This window comes from Phyllobates terribilis, unplaced genomic scaffold (genome assembly GCF_046119375.1).
Source record: "Phyllobates terribilis strain yellow unplaced genomic scaffold, ASM4611937v1 Scaffold_1__5_contigs__length_1240528914, whole genome shotgun sequence".
Classification (NCBI taxonomy): domain Eukaryota; kingdom Metazoa; phylum Chordata; class Amphibia; order Anura; family Dendrobatidae; genus Phyllobates; species Phyllobates terribilis.
Window position 1 is genome coordinate 40316804 of NW_027362761.1, and position 21896 is coordinate 40338699.

Below are 21896 nucleotides of genomic sequence, written 5' to 3' on the forward strand. Positions count from 1 at the left end.
GACTTTCTGTCTATATAATCCAGCTCTGCCCTTCTGGCCTTGCTGGACTTCAGTGTTTCATTTACTCTTAAGCTAGCCAGGTGCCTTGTACCTAACTCAGTAGTTTGCTTGGTCCTTGGACCACTAGTACTTTTGTTTGTTTGTCTTTGCTCTGCTACAATTTCTGCTAGGAGGTGTCCATCTATATCCCAGTCCTTAGTTCTTGTAGGGACCCCTCCCTTATATCTATAGGTCTGCGTTCAGACTAGCCGAGGACTTAGGCGGGTCTGTTCACAAGGAACAGGTCCCCCGCTGCATCGAAGGGAATCAGCTTAGTCCTATTGTAGGGACAGTTTTCCTATCTTTCCTTAGTGCTTGTAGCAGTTCATAACAGTAAGTCCAGCCCAAAACAAAAATAAAACACTCTTAGGAAAGAAATCCAGATATCAGCATGGTGTCGGTTCAGGAGTTGGCTCAACGCCTACAGGGACTGTCTTTGGAGGTGGCCGAGCTCCAGCAACACGTGAGTAGCTGTCCTGGAGCGCATTTTGTGGAACTGAAGGTAGGACTGCCAGATTTTTTTAATGGTAAACAGCAAGATTTTTTTTCCTTTAAAAACGCTTGTTTATTATATTTAATAATGACAGCGCATTGGGTTTATAATGTCACTTTTGCGCAAAGAACCACAGGGATGGGCCTTTTCTCTCCAACCTAATGATCCGTGTTTTAGATCAGTGGAAGATTTTTTTTCTGCTATGGGGTTGTTGTATGACGATTCTGATCGAGTCTCATCTGCTGAAACTGAATTAAGACGTTTGAAGCAGGGATCAGGTGATGTGGAAAATTATTGTACATACTTCAGAAGATGGTCGGCCGAAGTGGAATGGAATGACTCGGCATTAAAATGTCTGTTTCTTGCTGGTCTAGGTGAAAGGGTTAAGGATTTCCTGATTGCCTTCCCAACACCTGGAACCTTGCAGGAGGCAATGCAATTAGCTATACGTGTGGACAGGGGACTGCGTGCTAGGATTAATGAAGAGAAATCTACTGCTATGGCAGCTCCTAGTTTTCAGAGGGTCTGCTCGGAAGGTGGAGAACCGATGGAGATTGGGGCGATGTCACCCCATTCTCAGGAAAAAGACCGCAGGTTTGCTAAGGGATTATGTTTTTATTGCGGTAAATCTGACCACTTTATTAAGAACTGTGTGCTTCGTTTGAACAAAGAAAAAAAAAAGGTCAGTTACGCCCGTATAGCTTGTTTAAACTCACAGGGAGTGTTTCTTTCTGGGAGCACCTCATTTCAGGAGGAATTGATAGAATTTTGGGTATTTGTGGATTGTGGTTCTACACTCAATGTGATTGATAAGGGATTTTTGGAAAAATTTAAATTAGAATCCAAACTTTTGTCTTCTCCTATTTCTGTGGTTGCTGTTGATGGCTCCCCTCACCATTAATACATAGTAGATACATAGTTTATAAGGCCGAAAAAAGACAAGCGTCCATCCAGTTCAGCCTATTTCTTGTGCACTGCAGCTATTCCGCAGCATTGATCCAGGGGAAGGCAACAAAAAACCATGCGGTATAGGCCAATTTACATCATTGAGGAAAAATTCACTTCCCGACACCAATCTGGCAGTCAGATTAAATCCCTGGATTAATTAGCTAAGCATAAGATGTAATTTTATTGTTCTCAAGAAAGGCATCCAGGCCTCTCTTGAACTCTTTAAGTGAGTTGGACATCACCACTTCCTCTCCCAGAGAGTTCCAGAGTCTCACGGCTCTGACCGTAAAGAATCCCCTTCTATGCTGGTGCAGGAACCTCCTTTCCTCCAGACGCATAGTGTGCCCCCTCGTCTTTGTCACCATCCTTGGTATAAACAGGTCATGGGAGAGATCTCTGTACTGCCCCCCTGATGTATTTATACATGTTTATGAGGTCTCCCCTAAGCCTTCTCTTTTCCAATGTAAATAGGCCTAATTTTGACAACCTCTCTGGGTATTCTAGTCCCTCCATTCCCTTTATTAACTTAGTCGCCCTCCTTTGTACCCTCTCTAGCTCCAATATGTCTTTCCTGAGCACCGGAGCCCAGAACTGTGCACAATATTCTAAGTGTGGCCTTACCAGCGCTTTATACAGAGGAAGAACAATGTTCTCATCATATGCCCCTATTCCTCTTCTGATGCATGCCATGACTCTATTTGCCTTCGCAGCTGCTGCCTGACACTGGGCACTCCAATTTAATTTGCTATTAACCAAGACGCCCAGGTCCTTCTCCATGTCAGATTTCCCCAACGGTTTCCCATTTAATATGTATGGGTGACTGCTCTTTTTCTTTCCCATGTGCATGACCTTACATTTATCGGCATTGAACCCCATTTGACATTTTTTGGCCCAACTCCCCAATTTATCTAAATCCTCCTGTAGCTGTGCCCTATCCTCATCTGTATTAACTACTTTACAAAGTTTAGTATCATCTGCAAATATTGCTATTTTGCTATGCAACCCTTCCACTAGATCATTAATAAATATATTAAATAATATAGGGCCCAAGACAGACCCTTGAGGCACCCCGCTAGTAACCCTGACACACCCTGAGCTTACTCCATTGATAACCACCCTCTGCTTCTATCACTCAGCCAGCTATTTACCCACTTGCACACATTATCCCCCAGGCCAAGCATTCTCATTTTATATACCAACCTTTTGTGTGGCACGGTATCAAACACTTTGGAGAAGTCAAGGTATACAACATCCACTGACTCTCCCCGGTCCAGCTGTGAGCTCACCTCCTCGTAGAAGGCGATCAGGTTTGTTTGGCAGGAGCGATCCCTCATGAATCCATGTTGATTTGGAGTTAGACAGTTATTATCATTAAGATATTCTACAATAGCATCTCTAAGAAATCCTTCAAACAATTTACCCACAACAGACGTTAAGTTGACTGGTCTATAGTTCCCAGGGTCACTTTTAGACCCCTTTTTGAATATTGGTGCCACATTTGCTTGGCGCCAGTCTAGTGGGACAGTCCCTGTCCATAAAGAGTGCTTAAATATAAGATACAGCGGCCTGTCTATCACATTACTTAATTCTTTTAGTACCCGGGGGTGTATGTCATCTGGGCCTGGTGACTTGTCTATTTTGATATTATTTAGGCGTTTCTGAACTTCCTCCTGGGTTAGGTGGGTGATATTTAGCGGAGGGTTTACTTTATCACTCTGCATTTCCTCCGATAAATTGTTTTCTTTTGTGAAAACAGTGGAGAAGAAGCTATTGAGTAGGTTTGCTTTACCCTCATCGCCCTCTATGATTTTACCCAGGTTATTTTTCAATGGGCCAACTCCATCAGTTTTAATCCTCTTACTGTTTATATAGTTAAAGAACAGTTTGGGATTCGTTTTACTTTCCTTGGCAATTAGTCTCTCTGTCTCCTCTTTTGCTATTCTTATTTGTTTCTTACAGATTTTGTTTTTTTCCCTATAAGATATTAGCGCTTCCTCGCTGCCTTCTTGTTTAAGTTTACCGAAAGCCCTTTTTTTGTTTTTCATTGCCCTCTTGACTTCCTCATTTAGCCACATTGGCTTCCTCCTATTCCTAGCCCTTATATTCCCATAAGGTATGTACCTTCTACAGTGACTATGTAGGACTGTTTTGAAAATTTCCCATTTTCTATCCGTGCTCCTATTACTAAAGATACTATCCCAGTCTATAAGGTGAAGGGCATCTCTTAGCTGATCAAACTTTGCCCTCCTGAAGTTCAGTGTTTTTGTGACTCCCTTGCTGGGCACCCTACTGAAGCACATGTGGAATTGTATAATGTTGTGGTCACTATTTCCCAGGTGCCCCCCGACCTGCACCTCAGTTATTCTGTCTGGCCTGTTAGTTAATATTAAGTCTAAAAGGGCCGTCGCTCTAGTTGGTTCCTGCACAAGTTGTGACAAATAATTGTCTTTGATAATTGACAGAAACCTGTTTCCTTTCTGCGATCTACAGCTTTCGGTTTCCCAGTCTATATCGGGGTAGTTGAAGTCCCCCATAATAATCACCTTGTTATTTTTTGCTACTTCGTCTATTTGTCTCATTAATAGACTTTCCGTGGCTTCTGCCATATTTGGTGGTTTATAACACCTCCCTTCCAAGTATCTTGTCTTGGACCTTCTTTGTCGCACTTCATATCTTTTATTAGTATGTTCTCTGGTTGCATGTTCGTGTCCGGCGTTTTTCTTCCCATCCCCTCACCAAGAGAATTTGGATTTGGCGGTATTAAATAACTTGCCTTCTCCAGTGGTTTTGGGGTTACCTTGGTTAAAATTGCACAATCCTGTACTGGACTGGTCTACCCATGAAATTAAATCTTGGAGTCCTAAGTGTCATGATAAATGTTGTAAAGGTCGCATTGCAGCTGTAGAAAGAAGGGAATTACCTGTACCTATTCAGGATTTTTGGAAGTTTTTTTCTGAGGAGTAGTCGCAAGTTTTAATTCCTCATAGGAATGAGTTTGTCCCTGGAGCTACTCTTCCCAAGAGTCGCTTATTTAATCTGACTATCCCTGAGAGAAAGGCCTTGGAGGAATACATACAGACAAGCTTGGCCGCCGGTCACATTAGACCTTCTAAGTCTCCTGTGGCTGTTGGATTTTTTTTTGTAAAAAAAAAAGGACGACGGTTTACGTCCATGTCTGGACTTTCGCGAAATTAATAAAATTACCGTACGCAATTCCTACCCACTGCCATTAATTCCTGACTTGTTCAACCAGTTAGTAGGGGCCAAGTGGTTCTCTAAAATTGATCTCCGGGGGGCATACAATTTGTTACGAATGAAGGAAGGTGATGAATGTAAAACTGCTTTTAACACTCCGGTGGGTCATTTTGAGAATCTGGTTATGCCTTTTGGTCTTACCAATGCACCAGCGTTTTTTCAGAACCTTATTAATGACATCCTAAGACCGTTGATCGGTAAGAATGTGGTGGTGTATTTGGATGACATTTTGATTTATTCGCCGGATCTGGAGTTTCATTGGCAGAACATACGTGAGGTATTGCAGTTGTTAAGTGACAATTCGCTTTTTGCTAAGCTGGAGAAATGTGAGTTCGCTGTGCAGAGAATTAGTTTTTTGGGCTACATTATCTCCAGCGAGGGCTTTGAGATGGACCCGGTGAAGGTTCAGGCGGTGCAGGAATGGCCTAGGCCTATTGGTTTGAAATCGATACAGAGATTTTTGGATTTCGCCAATTATTACAGAAAATTCATTAAGAAGTTTTCTATAATTGTTAAACCGCTGACCGACCTCACCAGGAAAGGTGCGAATATGGTTCAGTGGACTACGGAGGCCATTGAAGCTTTTGTGTATCTCAAGGAGAGGTTCAGTTCTGCCCCCATCCTTATGCAGCCTGATGAGACCAAGCCTTTTTTGGTCAAGGTTGATGCTTCTTCGGTGGGGGTCGGGGCTGTTTTGTCTCAGGAAAACAAGGATGGAGTGCATCCCTGTGCTTTTTTTTCCAAAAAAAATTCTGAGACCGAACTTAATTACGATGTTGGTAATCGGGAATTGCTGGCTATTAAACTTGCATTTGAACATTGGCGTCATCTCTTGGAAGGTGCTAAATTTCCCATTCAGGTTTTCACTGATCATAAGAATCTGATCTATCTTGATGCTGCCAAGCGCTTGAATGCCCGTCAGGCTAGGTGGGCACTTTTTTTTTTGCGGTTTAATTTTTCTGTTACTTACATCCGGGGTACCAAGAATATAAAAGCTGATGCTTTATCTCGCAGCTTTTCTCCCATGGTTGGTACCGAGGAGGAGGAGAGCATTTTACAGGAAGGTGTTGTGATAGCAGCATTGGACTCCGTTTTGGAAGATGGGATTCTGAAAGCCCAGGAGGATGCCCCGTCTAACACTCCCCATGGGAGATTGTTTGTGCCTAGGAACTTTAGGAGAGATTTGTTTGTGGAGTGTCATGAGTCTCGGTTGGCAGGTCATCCAGGAATTTCTGAAACTAAGAGACTTGTAGGTCGGAGTTTTTGGTGGCCTGGGTGGCAGAAGGAAGTCATTAAGTGGGTGCGTCAATGTACGGTGTGTGCTAGATCTAAGTCTTCACATGCTCCTGCTGCGGGGTTGCTTTGCCCTCTGGAGGTTCCTAGTGCACCTTGGACGCATCTTGCTATGGATTTTATTACTGACCTTCCTGCCTCTGAGGGTTTCACTGTCATCTGGGTGGTCGTGGACCGTTTTAGCAAGATGTGTCACTTAGTTCCTTTCATCAAACGGCCCTGCGCTAAGACACTCTCTAAGGCTTTTGTTAAGGAAATTGTCAGACTCCATGGCGTTCCTACCGACATTGTTTCCGATAGGGGACCTCAGTTCGTGGCTCGTCTTTGGCGTGCCTTTTGTGACAGGTTGGGAGTTCATTTGTCATTTTCATCTGTATATCATCCTGAGTCTAATGGACAGACAGAAAGAAAGAACCAGGATGTTGAACAGCTTTTGCGTTGTTTTGTGGCTGACAATCAAGAGGGGTGGTCTGAGTTTCTGCCACTTGCTGAATTTGCTCTTAACAACCATACATCCTCTTCTCCTGGGTGTTCTCCTTTTTTTTGTTGTACTGGGAGACATCCGTCGTTTGGGTCATTCTCCAAATTGCTATCGGCTGTGCCGGAGGAGGAGAACTTTTCCTGTGACTTGGAGAGAGTTTGGACTGATGTACGTTGTAACATTCAAGAGGCTAACAAAAAATCTAAGAGGTACTTTGGCAGGAAACGTCAAGAGGTTTTGTTTACAGTTGGTGACATGGTTTGGTTGTCCTCTAAGAATCTGCGGTTGAGGATTCCTTCTAAGAAATTGGGCCCGAAATTTGTAGGGCCGTTTAAGGTACTTCAGGTAGTTAACCAATCTGCTGTTAGGTTGGAGGTTCCCACCTCCTGGAAGATTAATCCGGTGTTTCATGTTTCCTTATTGAAAAAAGCTGATGTTTCGGATAGGGACGCCACTGTCTCTGTTCCTCCGGTGGTGGAAGACGGTGAATATGAAATTTCACGCATTCTTAATTCTAGATGGCATAGAGGGAGATTACAGTATCTCGTCGCTTGGAAAGGTTTCGGTCCCGAGGATAACTCCTGGGTAAAGGCGGATGATGTCTCTGCTCCTAGACTTGTCGGAGCATTTCACAGGAGGTTTCCTGATAGACCTGGGCCTGGAGGATCCGGAGGATCCTCATAGAAGAGGGGGTACTGTTAGAACCCTCCTGTTCTTTTTCTATTTTGTTGGCCACATGACTTTCTGTCTATATAATCCAGCTCCGCCCTTCTGGCCTTGCTGGACTTCAGTGTTTCATTTATTCTTAAGCTAGCCAGGTGCCTGGTACCTAACTCAGTAGTTTGCTTGGTCCTTGGACCACTAGTACTTTTGTTTGTTTGTCTTTGCTCTGCTACAATTTCTGCTAGGAGGTGTCCATCTATATCCCAGTCCTTAGTTCTTGTAGGGACCCCTCCCTTATATCTATAGGTCTGCGTTCAGACTAGCCGAGGACTTAGGCGGGTCTGTTCACAAGGAACAGGTCCCCCGCTGCATCGTAGGGAATCAGCTTAGTCCTATTGTAAGGACAGTTTTCCTATCTTTCCTTAGTGCTTGTAGCAGTTCATAACAGATTTAGTCAAGGAACGGGTGATGTTGTCTGCAACATGCTGGTGTAGTGCAGGCACAGCTTTCTTAGAGAAGTAATGGCGACTGGGCATCTGGTACTGGGAGACTGCATCAGCTTTCGGATACTGTCTGTATCTACCAGGCGGAAAGGCAGCATTTCCGTGGCCAACAGATTTGAGATGGTGGAGTTCAACCTCTTAGCTTTGTCATATATAGGATGAAACAATCTTTTACGTGACCACAACTGCGGGACCGTGGGCTGGCTGCGGTGTTGATAAAGGGCAGAGTCGGTGAAACGGACAAACTGCTGGACTGTGAGTGAGGTGCAGATGTTACGGTGGATTGAGAAACGTGTGGTGTGCTCGGTGAAAAAAACACAGCAGGCATGTCCGCTTCCGTTACAGCTGACGGGCTCTCACTCAGTCTGACTGGAGCGGGTAGAGAACCAGAAGTTTTGCGGTGGGAGACCTGCGTGCCAATACTTGGCACGGTAATAGAGGAAGAGGAAGAAGCAGCGGATGCGGTTGATGGGGCAGCTGATGGTTGTTGAGGTCCACTGGTCTGCATTTTAGCGCAGTGAGTTTCCCAGTGTAACGCATGTTATTGCACTTTTTCCCTCTACTGAGTTTTTTCTTGCAAAGTATGCAGATAATGTGAGTTGGCTCATCCTTTGTAGTCTCAAAAAATGCCCAGGCTAGGCAACCCTTGCCACCCCTGCAAGCTGCAGACCCATGACCGCTGCTGGCTACAGCCACAGTTATGCAGTGCTCCTCGTGCTTGCATCACTCTGTGTCTGCGCCGTAGGGTGGAAGGTAACCTCCTCATCTTCCTCCTCCACCTCCTCAGATGACCTACTCGGCTGCTTGACTCTGGGTTCACACTAAGTAGGATCTTCAACCTTGTCATCATCCAATATGTTATCCCATTCCTCGCCCTCACAGTGACCCTTTTACTCTTGATGCCCTCACAGCACAGTACAGTCCGCATGAGTTTCAGGTATCTGAGTCTCATCAGGATCACCTCCCTCCCCGGTGGTTAACGTCTGGTGATGAGGGTCAGGAACCTGCTCGGATCCTACTCCGTCCTGTCCTGAATCCAACGTAAAAAAATTTTGGGCATCGGTGCAGATACTTTCCTCCTCTTCTTGACTCTGTGAATGTTTAGAGTACACTTCTGATGCCCATGGTATAGAATGGGTGAACAGTTCTACAGACTCGCCCATCTGTGGTTCGCTACAGTCAGTTGGGCGCTTGGACAGTTGTGACACGGGGGGAAGCAAGGGTAATTGGGATGCCACCTCTGTGGACTGTACTGATGTTCAGGTGGAGGAAGAAGAGGAGAGGCCACTTGAAGCAGCGTTTGCCATCCACTGGAGCACCTGCTCTTTCTGACCCTTATCAACAAGGCGTATCGCTGTGCGGCTGCCAAAGAAATTGAGTTGAGTAGCCCGTCCAATAACAGAAGTTGTCAGTTGTCTTTGGATAGGACATGACGGTGTTGGTTCACTAGTGCTTTCACTAACATTACCACCAACTTCACGTATATGACGCGCCCCTGGGCCTGTGTCGCGCTGCGTTGCGCACGCGGGAGCTTACCCGGAGCCGGATCTCTTGAGGGTTGTAGTCTCGTGGCGGTGACCCGGTCCGTGCCCAGGGAGTCAAACTGAGCGGCGATGTAACAGCGGTAGATGTAGGACGACTACGCCACCCGTTGAATGCAGCTATGGAGCTGCCGCTGCAAGACAGTCCGCTGAGGCCGGTGGATGGATGGTGCAGCGTAGATGGTATAACCCCCAACGGGAGGGGTATGGCCTCAGGGCAGCAGATGTGGATGATGGGGGTAGCAGGAACCACTCAGAGACAGTGCGGTGTAATTCAGGGTCTTTACTGGTAACAACGATAGACCCTCCCGGAGTACTTGCTAGTGAACGGGGCCTGGTCAGTCCTTGAGCAGATGGGATCTCCCCTGGCCAGGCGGAGTTGTAGGCCTCCCAAACTGACTGTACTCTTCTGGCTACCTTGCTAGAAGCGGATATAAGTAGCCCACGTCCCTGAGTGTACCGTGTGGTGCTCACCCGTATGGCCGGTGACTCGGGGCCTTCTAATGGCTTCCGCTCCACGATGGCGGTGCTGGTCCCACGCGTGTGACCGTGCCTTCGGGTTTCTGGGCCTGAGGACCTGAAATCCCCTGCCGATCGGCTTCTGCTGCTGGGTAAGAGTTAGTCCCCACAGCCTCGGACGCCGGGTCCGGTAAGAAAGCTTCTCAGTCAGGGCGAGCTCTGCAGCTGCCAGCCCCTGACTTGTAGTAGTATTGCTCCCACTGAGCTTCTGCTGTTTCTTCCTGTGACTGTTTCTTGTCTCTACTCTCCTTGACTGACTAACCCTGCCTCAGCCCAGGGTTTATACAGGGGAAGTTCTTCCCCTCCCAAGACTGGGCAGGAGGTGTGGCATGCACAGGATCCCTGACCAAAGGACCTCCCACCTGCTCTCAGACATAACATTACATTACTGTGGAAAACCAGACCCCTGGGGTGCCACATTCCCCCCTAGTGAAATTTAGTACTCCGGGACTAAACATATTTTAGAAAAAACATAACAAGATATAACAACAATAATAGTACAATAAGAAGAAACACATAAAGGTGGTCACGGCATGTCCGTAACCGGGTGTAGTCTTTGAAGAAAGCAAGGTGTCCATTTCACCAAAACAGGGAGACGTAACCAGGTAGGGGTCTGTCCTACCCCGAGTCCTTAACAGTCTCTAGTCCATCCTGGGTTACGCTCCAACTATGTACAAGGATTCCCGGTAAATCCACCAAGGATTCCTAAAAATAACTGGAAACACAAAATTATACACAAGCAACAATACACAGATAAACATAAATAAAACAATTTATACACTTCAAATCCTCCAGCGTGCGGGTAACTGGCCTCTAGTGGCCCTAGTGGACCTACGGAGCTGACTGTCTGGCCCTGAACTACAGGGTGTAGGAGCTGTCAAGGGTAAACTGGGCAGCTGTCTACCGGCTCTTTGTCTCAATAGGGGTACGGCAGGCTCACTATAAGCAGAGGGTTGATCCTCCTGTTCTGCTTGTGTGGAGTCTTCTGCCTCCTGGACCGGCTGTTCTTCCAGCTCTACCTGTTGCTCCGTAGGTGCTTGGGATGCTGGTTGGAGGAAGGTGAGTACGGGTACCACAACTGCACCATTGACTTGAGTCCAAGACCGAGGGAAGTCCCCGAGCACAGTACTAACCATATCTTCCCTTTCCTCTACGGGTCGATGGTCTTCTTGTTCCTCTTCAGGGTTCCTCAGTTGTTCGGGACACTTCTTCAGGTGGTCCCGGGATACAATGGCGGTGGTTTCCCCTCCGTCTTTACTGATGGTACAAACCTTCGGGTTCTCGTGGCTTGAGGGCAGTACGGTGTACGGGTCCTTCTCCCACTGGTCATCCAACTTGTGGAGCCGTCTCTTCCTCTTCAAGACCTGCTCTCCGGGTACCAGGGGAACAGCGGGAGCGTACTGGTTGTAAGTTTTCTCTTGTCTTTCCCTAGCCTGACAGAGACTTCGCTCCACGCTCTCCTGTACTCTCCGGTACTGCTGCTGCCTCTCTGTGTCCCAGTCTGTTTCTGGTGAAGTGTCCTCGGGTGTCAGGACTCCCATTTCCAGGTCAACAGGTAACTTACCAGGTCTTGCCCTCATTAGGTAAGCCGGGGTACAGTTGGTGGAACCTACCGGGATGTGGTTGTATAGGTCCACCAGATCGGGCAACTTCTCAGGCCACAGACTGCGTTCTTCCAGGGGCAACGTTTTTAGAAGATCCATTACCACCTGGTTCATTTTCTCACAAAGTCCATTAGTTTGCGGATGGTAGGGTGTCGTCCTTATCTTCCGGCAGCCATACAGATTGCAGAATTCCTGGAAGACCTCCGCTTCATAGGCAGGCCCCTGGTCCGTCAGCACTTGGTCCGGGTACCCGTGTGGACGGCAAAAGTGCTGCTGGAAGGCTCTAGCTGCTGTTTGAGCCGTTAAGTCCTTGACGGGGACGACAACCAGAAACCGGGAGTAATGATCCACGATGGTTAACGCGTAGACGTAGCCACTTCTGCTTGGGGTCAGTTTTACATGATCCAAGGCTACCAGTTCCAACGGTTGCCGGGTGACGATGGACTGCAGGGGAGTCTTCTGGCTGGCACGGTCCTTCCTTCTCAGGTTGCACGGGCCACAGTCTCTGCACCACTTCTCGATGGTTCCCCTCATGCCTACCCAGTGGAACCGCTCGCGCAGCAGGAACTCCAGCTTCTTCCACCCGAAGTGTCCAGCTCCGTCGTGGTATGCCTCCATCACCATGGTTGCGTCTCTTCGTGGCACCACTACTTGCCAGAGTAATTCATGCGTCCGGGAGTTAACCATTCTGCGGCACAACTTCCCTTTGTAAAGGAACAGTCGACTCTTCTCTGCCCATAGTTGTTTGGCTTCCTCCGGAGCGTCTGGTTCAAGGCGAGCCTCCGGCCGAGTCAGCATCTCCTTCACCAGTCGGACGGCAGGGTCGCTGTCTTGCGTTTCCGCCCAGTTGTAGTGGGGTAAGGGGTTCAACGTAGCAGCCTGCTTACTCCTTACCCGGTGGGAATACTGGATAGTCCCATGACGGTGGAACGCAGGGAGTTCAACTTCTTCCAGTCCCTCCGGATCTTCTCCTCCGTCCGGCAGGTTGGGCATCCTGGACAGGGCGTCCGCGTTGGTATTGGAGCGTCCTGCCCGGTATTTGATTGTGAACTTGTAGTTGGACAGACGGGCCATCCACCTCTGCTCCAGGGCACCGAGTCTTGCCGTGTCCAGGTGTGTCAACGGGTTGTTATCCGTGTACACGGTGAACCGGGAAGAAGCGAGGTAATGCTTAAAGCGCTCGGTGACTGCCCATACTACGGCCAGGAACTCTAACTTAAATGAGCTGTAATTCTCGGGGTTCCTTTCGGTGGGTCGCAGTTTTCGGCTGGCATAGGCGATTACTCGTTCCTTCCCCTGCTGGATCTGGGACAGTACGGCTCCTAGCCCGATGTTACTGGCGTCGGTGTAGAGAATAAAGGGCTGGCTATAATCCGGGTACGCCAGGATTTCGTCCCCCGTGAGGGCCATCTTCAGCTGGCGGAAGGACTCTTCTTCCAGCTCCTCCCATTTGAAGGGCGGCTTCTGGTTCTTGGCCTTCCGGGACTGGCCTATCAGGAGGTCCTGCATAGGTGCTGCCTTTTTGGTGAAACCGGGAATAAACCTTCGGTAGTAGCCTACCAACCCGAGGAACTGCCGCACTTCTTTTACACTGGAGGGGCTTGGCCATTCCTTAATTGCGGTGATCTTATCAGGGTCGGGAGTCACTCCGTCAGCGCTCACCACGTGTCCCAGGTACTGCACCTTTGGTTTCAGGAGGTGACACTTGGAGGGTTTCACCTTTAGGCCGTAACTTGCCAGAGCTTCGAACACTTCCGCCAGGTGTTTCAGGTGGTCCTCATACGTCTTGGAATATACGATGACATCGTCCAGGTACAACAGGACCGTCTCGAAGTTTCTGTGGCCCAGACAACACTCCATTAGTCGTTGGAAGGTTCCCGGAGCGTTGCAGAGTCCGAACGGCATGCAGGTGAACTCGCTAAGTCCCATCGGGGTGGTGAATGCGGTCTTCTCCCGGTCCGCCTCTGCTACAGGAACCTGCCAGTACCCGCTAGTGAGATCCAAGGTGGAGAAGAAGTTAGCAGATCTTAAAGCAGCCAAAGACTCCTCTATCCTTGGTAAAGGGTACGCATCCTTGTGTGTGATACGGTTGATTATCCGGTAATCTACACACATCCTCATAGTGTTGTCTTTCTTTTTGACTAAAACTAGTGGGGCTGCCCAGGGGCTACAGCTATCCCGGATTACCCCAGCCTCCTTCATGTCTCTAAGCATCCCCTTGGCGTGTTGGTAATGTGCAGGGGGTACGGGTCGATACCTCTCTTTTATGGGAGGATGATCTCCCGTGGGGATGCGGTGTTCTACCCCCTTGACTCGCCCGAAGTCTAACGGGTGTTTACTAAACACTCTCTCATACTCTTGAACCACCCGGTAGACTCCCTGTTTCTGGTGGGAGGGAGTGGAGTCAGTTCCCAAGTGTAGTTGCTGACACCAATCCTCCTTTACTTTCTTAGAGCCGTTACCTTCCTCCGGGTGAGATGGAGGCAAGGGTTCCACAGACTGTATAGAGTTTTGGTTGATGGTATATAATTTGGCTAGCGTGGCATACCGGGGCAGGTACACTTCCCTCTCCCCGATATTGATTATGCGAACGGGCACCCTCCCATGGCGTACATTGACCACCCCCCGTGCTGTCAAAATGGTGGGCCTACTGTCTGAGTAAACTGGTTCTACCATTGCCTGGTAATCTCTACCTCTCAGACCAATAGCTGCCCGGCACCAAATCATCATTTCACTTTTTGGGGGCATGGCAATAGGAAAAGGGTCACACATTCTTACGCTACCAATCTCACCGCCGGAGAGTTCCACCTGTTGCCGTCGCATCAGTGAACGGATCTCTTTCTGGAGCACCCGCTGCTCGCCGGAGCTGGCGTTCTTGGCAACCTGCTGTAAAAGGAAAATCACCTCTGCAAGACAATTTTCAATTACATTAGTTCCTAGAGTTATTTTTGGGTGACTCTCATGTTTGTCAATATCTACAATGATCAGTCCCTGTGCTGCCAGTTCGACTCTACCGATTTTGATGGTCACCTCTTTAAATCCGATCTGTGGCACGGGCTGGCCATTGCTGGCGATGATACTCAAGTCGTCGTCAGGGTAGCGGGTAATATCCGAGTCATTCCAGTACTGCTTAAAGAGCACGTACGGGATGGTGGTGACCTGTGACCCGGTGTCCAGTAGGGCACTCATGGGAATGCCATCCAGTACCACAGGCAAGACTGGACGTCCTCCCACATATCTGTCGCGCCAGTTCGATGGGCCTGGTGATCTTTTTCCTGGGGGTTGGCCCTCTACCCCAGGTTGTGCCCGTTTAAAGAACAGTACCTTGCCATATGTCCAGGTTGATTGCAGCGGCGGCAGATGGGTCGTCCGTCCTCGCTGTATCGGTCACTGGGTCTTCCTCTGGCCGGTGGGGTCCTCCTTGGTCGACGCCACGGGATGTCCTCCGGTCCGGATGCCAGCTGGATCTTCCCTGGGGTGGAAGCCTGTAAAGACTGCACAGTTCGGGTTAGCGCAGCAACGCTCTTAGCTAGCTCTTGGACCTGATGGTGTAGGTCTGGAGCCGGGTCATTGTCCAAAGCCTGCGCATCAGCTCCCACAGGCCCTGCCGACAAGGGCGCCGCCTCCTGGTGGTAAGTGATAGCAGGGCGCTTGTGGGTCACAACGCCACCCGGTGCCGGTTCTCGGAGCACCCGGATGGCTCTGTCCTTGAACTGTGCAAAGCCCAGATGGGGATCCTGTAAGGCCATTGCCCGCAACTGGGTTCGGTGGGTATTACAATACAGTCCCTCTATAAACTGTTCGGTCAACAGCCTGTCCTCGTTTCCCACTCCATCAGGGTCGGTCTGCTTAATGGCCCTCAGGGCCTCTTGTAGGTTTAGTGCATAGTCCCTTATACTCTCATGCGCTCGCTGCTTGCACCCGTAGAATCTAAGCTTAATCTCGGCTGAGGTGCGGGTATCAAAGGTGTCCTTCAGCCGGGTTAGTATCCCTGCGACAGTCTTCCTCCCAGGTGGCCAGGATTTTACTTCCCTTTTGGCTGCCCCGGTTAGTTGGGCCACCAGGATGCTCACTTTTTGCTCTTCTGTGAGGGGGTACACCTGGAAGAGGCTATCCAGCTTTTCTCTAAAGTCATGCAGGGTATGTGACTCCCCTGAGTACTGGGGTAGCCAAGCTGCTCCCGGGATATAGGGCATGGTGAAGGGCATAACTGCAGCAGCGGTAGCGCTGGCGGGGGTTGAGGCAGTGAAGCTCTCCTCCGTATCCGACATCTTCCTCCCCCCTAGTGGACCGTGGCCTACCTTGCGATGATCCTGTTCCGTAGGCCGCGGCTCCGCAGTGGATCGTCAGGGTTGAGGACCTTCCGTCGCGCTCCTGTGACGTCGGCGTCTGCTGGGCTCCTTCCAGGACCTTACGCAACGTCCGGACGTGAGGCGGGGCTTCAGTTCTCGCGCGCTTTCGGAGTCCACGCCCCTCTTCTTCCCGCGCGGCGTCCTCAAGATGGCGTCCAATGGCGGGAAAACTCCACGGATGGCGGGAAGAAGGCAGAAGATGGCGCCGGATGGCGGGAAACTTCACCGATGGCGGGAAGAAGGCTGAAGATGGCGCCGGATGGCGGGAATCTTCACCACAGGTAAGTTTGAAAAGTCTCTTTTTCAGGCACGCAGTACCCGGTGGTTGCGGGCACGAAATCCTGCCGACTACGCCAAAGTTGACGCGCCCCTGGGCCTGTGTCGCGCTGCGTTGCGCACGCGGGAGCTTACCCGGAGCCGGATCTCTTGAGGGTTGTAGTCTCGTGGCGGTGACCCGGTCCGTGCCCAGGGAGTCAAACTGAGCGGCGATGTAACAGCGGTAGATGTAGGACGACTACGCCACCCGTTGAATGCAGCTATGGAGCTGCCGCTGCAAGACAGTCCGCTGAGGCCGGTGGATGGATGGTGCAGCGTAGATGGTATAACCCCCAACGGGAGGGGTATGGCCTCAGGGCAGCAGATGTGGATGATGGGGGTAGCAGGAACCACTCAGAGACGGTGCGGTGTAATTCAGGGTCTTTACTGGTAACAACGATAGACCCTCCCGGAGTACTTGCTAGTGAACGGGGCCTGGTCAGTCCTTGAGCAGATGGGATCTCCCCTGGCCAGGCGGAGTTGTAGGCCTCCCAAACTGACTGTACTCTTCTGGCTACCTTGCTAGAAGCGGATATAAGTAGCCCACGTCCCTGAGTGTACCGTGTGGTGCTCACCCGTATGGCCGGTGACTCGGGGCCTTCTAATGGCTTCCGCTCCACGATGGCGGTGCTGGTCCCACGCGTGTGACCGTGCCTTCGGGTTTCTGGGCCTGAGGACCTGAAATCCCCTGCCGATCGGCTTCTGCTGCTGGGTAAGAGTTAGTCCCCACAGCCTCGGACGCCGGGTCCGGTAAGAAAGCTTCTCAGTCAGGGCGAGCTCTGCAGCTGCCAGCCCCTGACTTGTAGTAGTATTGCTCCCACTGAGCTTCTGCTGTTTCTTCCTGTGACTGTTTCTTGTCTCTACTCTCCTTGACTGACTAACCCTGCCTCAGCCCAGGGTTTATACAGGGGAAGTTCTTCCCCTCCCAAGACTGGGCAGGAGGTGTGGCATGCACAGGATCCCTGACCAAAGGACCTCCCACCTGCTCTCAGACATAACATTACATTACTGTGGAAAACCAGACCCCTGGGGTGCCACATATACCTTGAACACCAAGCCTATTCCCCCTTCCACCACAACCTCTCTTTTTCCCACTCATGTTGCTCAGATACTGTAGTAGGAGCACACTATTAGAAAAACAAAAATAGATTTTTTCCTCAGCAACAGCTCTGCACACACCAGAATTTCAGCGGCACTAAATGACAAGGTAAGATATGGCTTGCTGTATAACGTTACTAACCGAACAAAGTATTTTTTTTACTGTGGATGACGCCTATATAATATAGGAGATTTTCTCCAAACTATTTCAAACTGAGATGTTCCTGCTGTATAGTGTTAAAAACCGAACAAAGTATTTTTTTTTACTGTGGATGATGCCTGTATAACATAGGAGATATTCTCCAAACTATTTCAAACTCAGATCTAGGCTGCTGTATAACGTTAGCATCAGCAAAAAATAAATTTTTTTAACTCTGCACAAGCTCTGAATATAGCTGAATTTCACCACCATTAAAAGCACTAGGTGGCTTATAGCAGAGTGTAACACGACTGCAACACAAAAAAAATCTTTGGTGGACTGTGGCTAGCAAAAGAAAATATCTATTTTTTTATCTCTGAAAATAATTGAATTTCACCGCCACTAAAAGCACTAGGTGGCTTATAGCAGAGTGTAACACGTCTGTGACACAAAAAAAATCTTTGGTGGACTGTGGCTAGCAACAGAAAATATCTATTTTTTTACTCTGAAAACAATTGAATTTCACCGCCACTAAAAGCACTAGGTGGCTTATAGCAGAGTGTAACACGTCTGCAACACAAAAAAATCTTTGGTGGACTGTGGCTAGCAAGAGCAAAAAAATATTTGTACTATGCATAAAGCTGAAGTTCATCCACCAAAAAAATGACAAACTGGGCTAACACAGCTTACACTATCATATTAGCAAATGAAAAAAAAGTTTTTTGTGCTCTGCACTCTGAACCTCTGCACTGACAAGCTCTGCAGATAGCTGAATTTCAACCCCACAGAAACAAAAAGTGGCCTAAAAGGGCTTGCTTGCTTTATCACATTAGCAAGTGCAAAAATAGATTGAAGGTCTGCATGGAGCATAGTACAACCGATGCACAGCACTGTTCTGAGTCATAGACCCTGCTCTTTCTGTGAGAATCTCAGTAATTGCACAAAACAAAAAAAAGGCTGCAAGGTCGATTGAACAGGTACACAGCACAGGACTTATCTACACTATCTGACTGCCACAGAAGCACCCATCTATCTAGCTAATATCTCCCATTACACAGGACACAGCACACTCAGCAGCGTCTGTCTCCAGCAGTGACATGCATAAAATGGCGCTGAGGGAACATGGTCGGTTTTTATATGGAGAGGACATGTGATTTCAGCAGCCAATTGCAGAAGCCCTTGCGTCTGGGACACTGTTGATGCCCCATGCGCTCTGATTGGCTAGCCGCGCTTTCCTGACTTAAAGTTACCGCCTACAGGAAGGGAAAAAAAAAAAAAACAGAGCGCCGCTGATCTGACCTGTTGTGAGCTTTCACCATATGCTTTCATCATATGCAAGCACTATGGTAGCAAAACTGTAAAAAACGCAGTAGTTGCAACACAATCACGTAACCACGTAAATTCGCCGAACGTTACCGATTTTTCCGAATTTAGCAAATTTTGCTCGCCTTTCCGATCACGAATCCAAATGTGCCACATTCGTGTCGAACTTAACATTTGAGATCGGAGTAAGAACATATTCGCTCATTTCTAGTAGTAACCAACGTCGACTTAGTGTTGTTCATGGACGGTTCTTGTGGCTTCGGGGCCTATTTTGATGGTAGATGGTGTATGGGTGAATGGCTGGAGACATGGAAAGCTGCAGGTTTGATAAGGAATTTGGAGTTGTTGGATATGTTTCCTATCATAGTAGCTTTTGAGGGTCTGGGGGGCAGAGCTCAGAAACAGGAGTGTACGCTTCTTTTGTGACAGTCTAAGTGTAGTGCACTGTATTAACAATTTGTTGGCCAATTTGCTACCGGTTTCATTTCTTTTGTTCCAGGTAGTTCTCAGGTGCCTAGATTTCAATTTATAGTTTTGTGCTGATCATGTGCCTTGGGTTCAGAATTCAATAGCTGATGCATTGTCTTTCTTTTAGTGGGATCCAGCGGACACAGAGCGGCCGGAGACCGAATGGCCCCAGTGGTAGTAGGACCTAATTTCTGTACAGCCATGAGGCTGGTGAGGAGTTCCAGGTACTTAGTGTAGGTATTTGACTGCTTGGCCTCTTTGGCAGGAATTCAAGGATTTAGTTGGCGAGCAGATATGGGAACCTGACTGCCCGTATTTGTTGTTGTATACTGTATGATCGACAGAGCATTTCAGGAAGGTTTGTCTCTCTCAGCGATGTCTGGTAGAATAGCAGGCTTGGCTTTTTTCTTTAAATTGTTGGGTAGGAGAGACTTCATAAAAGATTTTTTGGTTCGCCAAGCGATGAAAGCATTTAGGAAGCATCATACAGTAAGAGATTGGCAGCACCCTGTATCTTTTAAAATCTTGAGGCAGCTTTTATGCTGTTTGGGAGACCTGTGTAAGTCTGAATATAATTGCCGATTATTTGGCCCTTCGGGTCAACGCAAGACCGGCAGGACGGCAATTGGGTCTCCCTAGAGATGCTGCATTTGTGCGATGGATTGGTATCAGGGGTTTGCTGTGGAGCAGGGTAATGCCAGAATTCCATTTTCGTATTACTTTGGATAAGCCCATGGATATTCTGGTACTGCACGTGGGTGGCAATGACATAGGCTCCAGGCATTCAAGGGAATCAGTCCGTGACATCAAGTACGATTGTTTGAGGCTCTGGTCCTCTTACCCGGGTTTAGTGCTCGTTTGGTTTGAGCGCCTTTCTAGGAGACACACGAGGTTGGTCGAAAGGATCAACAAGCCCCGTAGTAAAGTCAACAGGGAAGTGTCCCGTTACACTGCGCGCAAAGGGGGGGCGGTGGTGAGGCACCGAGAGTTGGAAATTTCTTCCAGGGAATTTCTCAGGTCTGATTGTATTCATTTAAATGCAATATGGACTGACATCTGGGCTCTGGCTTTAATGGAAGGAGTTGAGAAAGCGTTGTCGGTGTGGCGGGACTTGCATGCACGGGGTTATGCCTGATCGTTTTGGCGTAAAAAGAAGGGGGGTTTTGAAGGAGGTTGGTTGCACTGGAGGACGGAGGTGCCCATTGTAGGGATGCGTGACTCCCATTAGTTTCAAGGTTCTTAAAGAATCATAAGTGGGTCCTTTCTGGGCTAGGTCTCAGCGGGACATTTTGGTATGGGCAATATTCAGCTGGGACCCCCGAGCTAGTGCACTGCGACTGGGGGTTGGTGTGGAGGAGCTGTTTCTTTGCGGTTTAAGAATGGTTTTGGAACCCTCAATCCCCTCCTGCTTTCTGGTGGTCATATTGATAAAGAATTATTATTATTTGATGTTATATATTTTTATTCAATAAAATGAGGTTTCTGTGGCCATTATATCCAACATCACGCGGTGTGGTGTTTTTTATTTTTTAGATAAGGGGTTGGGGGCAGATTGCGTCTGCCGATCATTTAGATAAGGCCTTATAGTCAAACATTCCAAAGTCAAGCAATGTCCCAGAATGTACCCCCCCATTCTGGCTCAAGGGAGGGACTCATGTCTTAGGATGTGTGCTAGGCCGGAGTTTTGGGTGCTAATGGGTTAATGGTGTAGAATGTTTATGGAGCGTGAATTTTAAGGGGAGGGGTATAGGGAAAACCAGGGGCAAAGGGCTTACCTTATTTGTGGGGGAGGTCTCCAATTAAAGGGTATATAACTAAGTTTGTTTAATGTGTGCAGCAAAATGTTCTACCAGTCCGTAGTGGCAAGTGCCATCTTTTTTGTAATCATATGCTGGTAGTGTGTGGGTGTGTGATGCTAGTAAGCTAAATAAGCTTATCAAGAAGGCAAGCTCGACTGTTGGCTGCCATCTTGAATCTTTTGAGGAGGTAGTGGAGAAAAGAACTCTAAAGAAATGTTTAGTGTGGTATTTTTTATTTATTAGATAAGGGGTTGGGGGCAGATTGGTTCTGCTGATCATTAGATTAAGTCTTATAGTCACACATTCCAAAGTCATGAGCAGAGTAAAAGGTTAATAAATGTGTCCCCTAACCAATTAGACATTAGTTTGCAGTAAAATTCGCAAAAAAAGGTGTGCAAACATTGATAAATGTCAGTTTATTCTTTAAATTGGAACAAACACTATCAGTGAGGGAACTTAAAGGGAGTTTGCCCCCTCAAAATGCATATTAAACTAGCTTTACAGTTATATAGGTGATTTAGCCTCTATAGGAAACATACTAGCACAAGGTACAAGGGCTCAGAGCACCATTATATCAATTTGCATTTTGGGAACTTCTTCTGGTTTTGATTGACAGTGCTTGCTTTCTCAGAGCGAGCGCTGCCTAAAGACAGCCCACGTCCTCCGTCTGTGCTTTGTGTGGATGATGCATCCTACATCATCCACACAGTGTTCCCCGGCATCACACTCCTGCGCAGGTGTACTTCTCTGACCTGACCAGGGCAAAGCAAAGTACTGAAGTGCGCATGCGCCGGGAAAGGTCAAAGAGCCCTGGCACATGTGTACTGCAGTACTTTACACTGCTCTAGCCAGGAGCGCGATGCCGGGGAACACTTTGTGGATGACGTAGGTTGCGTCATCCACACGAAGCACAGAAGGAGGACGGCATCGAAAGAAGAAGGGAGTCACCGGACTAAGACCAGCGACCGCCCGCAGGTGAGTATAATAAAAGGTGTTTTTCTTTTGTTGCAGGCCGAATTGGGGGCATATATACAGCATATTAGAATGCTGCATATGAGGGCTG

General features: G+C 48.4%; 1 protein-coding gene across 1 annotated transcript in view; it reads left to right on the top strand.

Annotated features, from left to right (window-relative positions):
- Positions 1-21896, top strand: part of CILP2 (cartilage intermediate layer protein 2) — a 178187-nt gene that overhangs the window by 13863 nt on the left and 142428 nt on the right. Inside the window, exon 5 of the mRNA XM_073665292.1 lies at positions 21682-21808. Within this exon, the coding sequence (XP_073521393.1) occupies positions 21682-21808 (127 nt within the window). The remainder of the gene's footprint in view (positions 1-21681; positions 21809-21896) is intronic.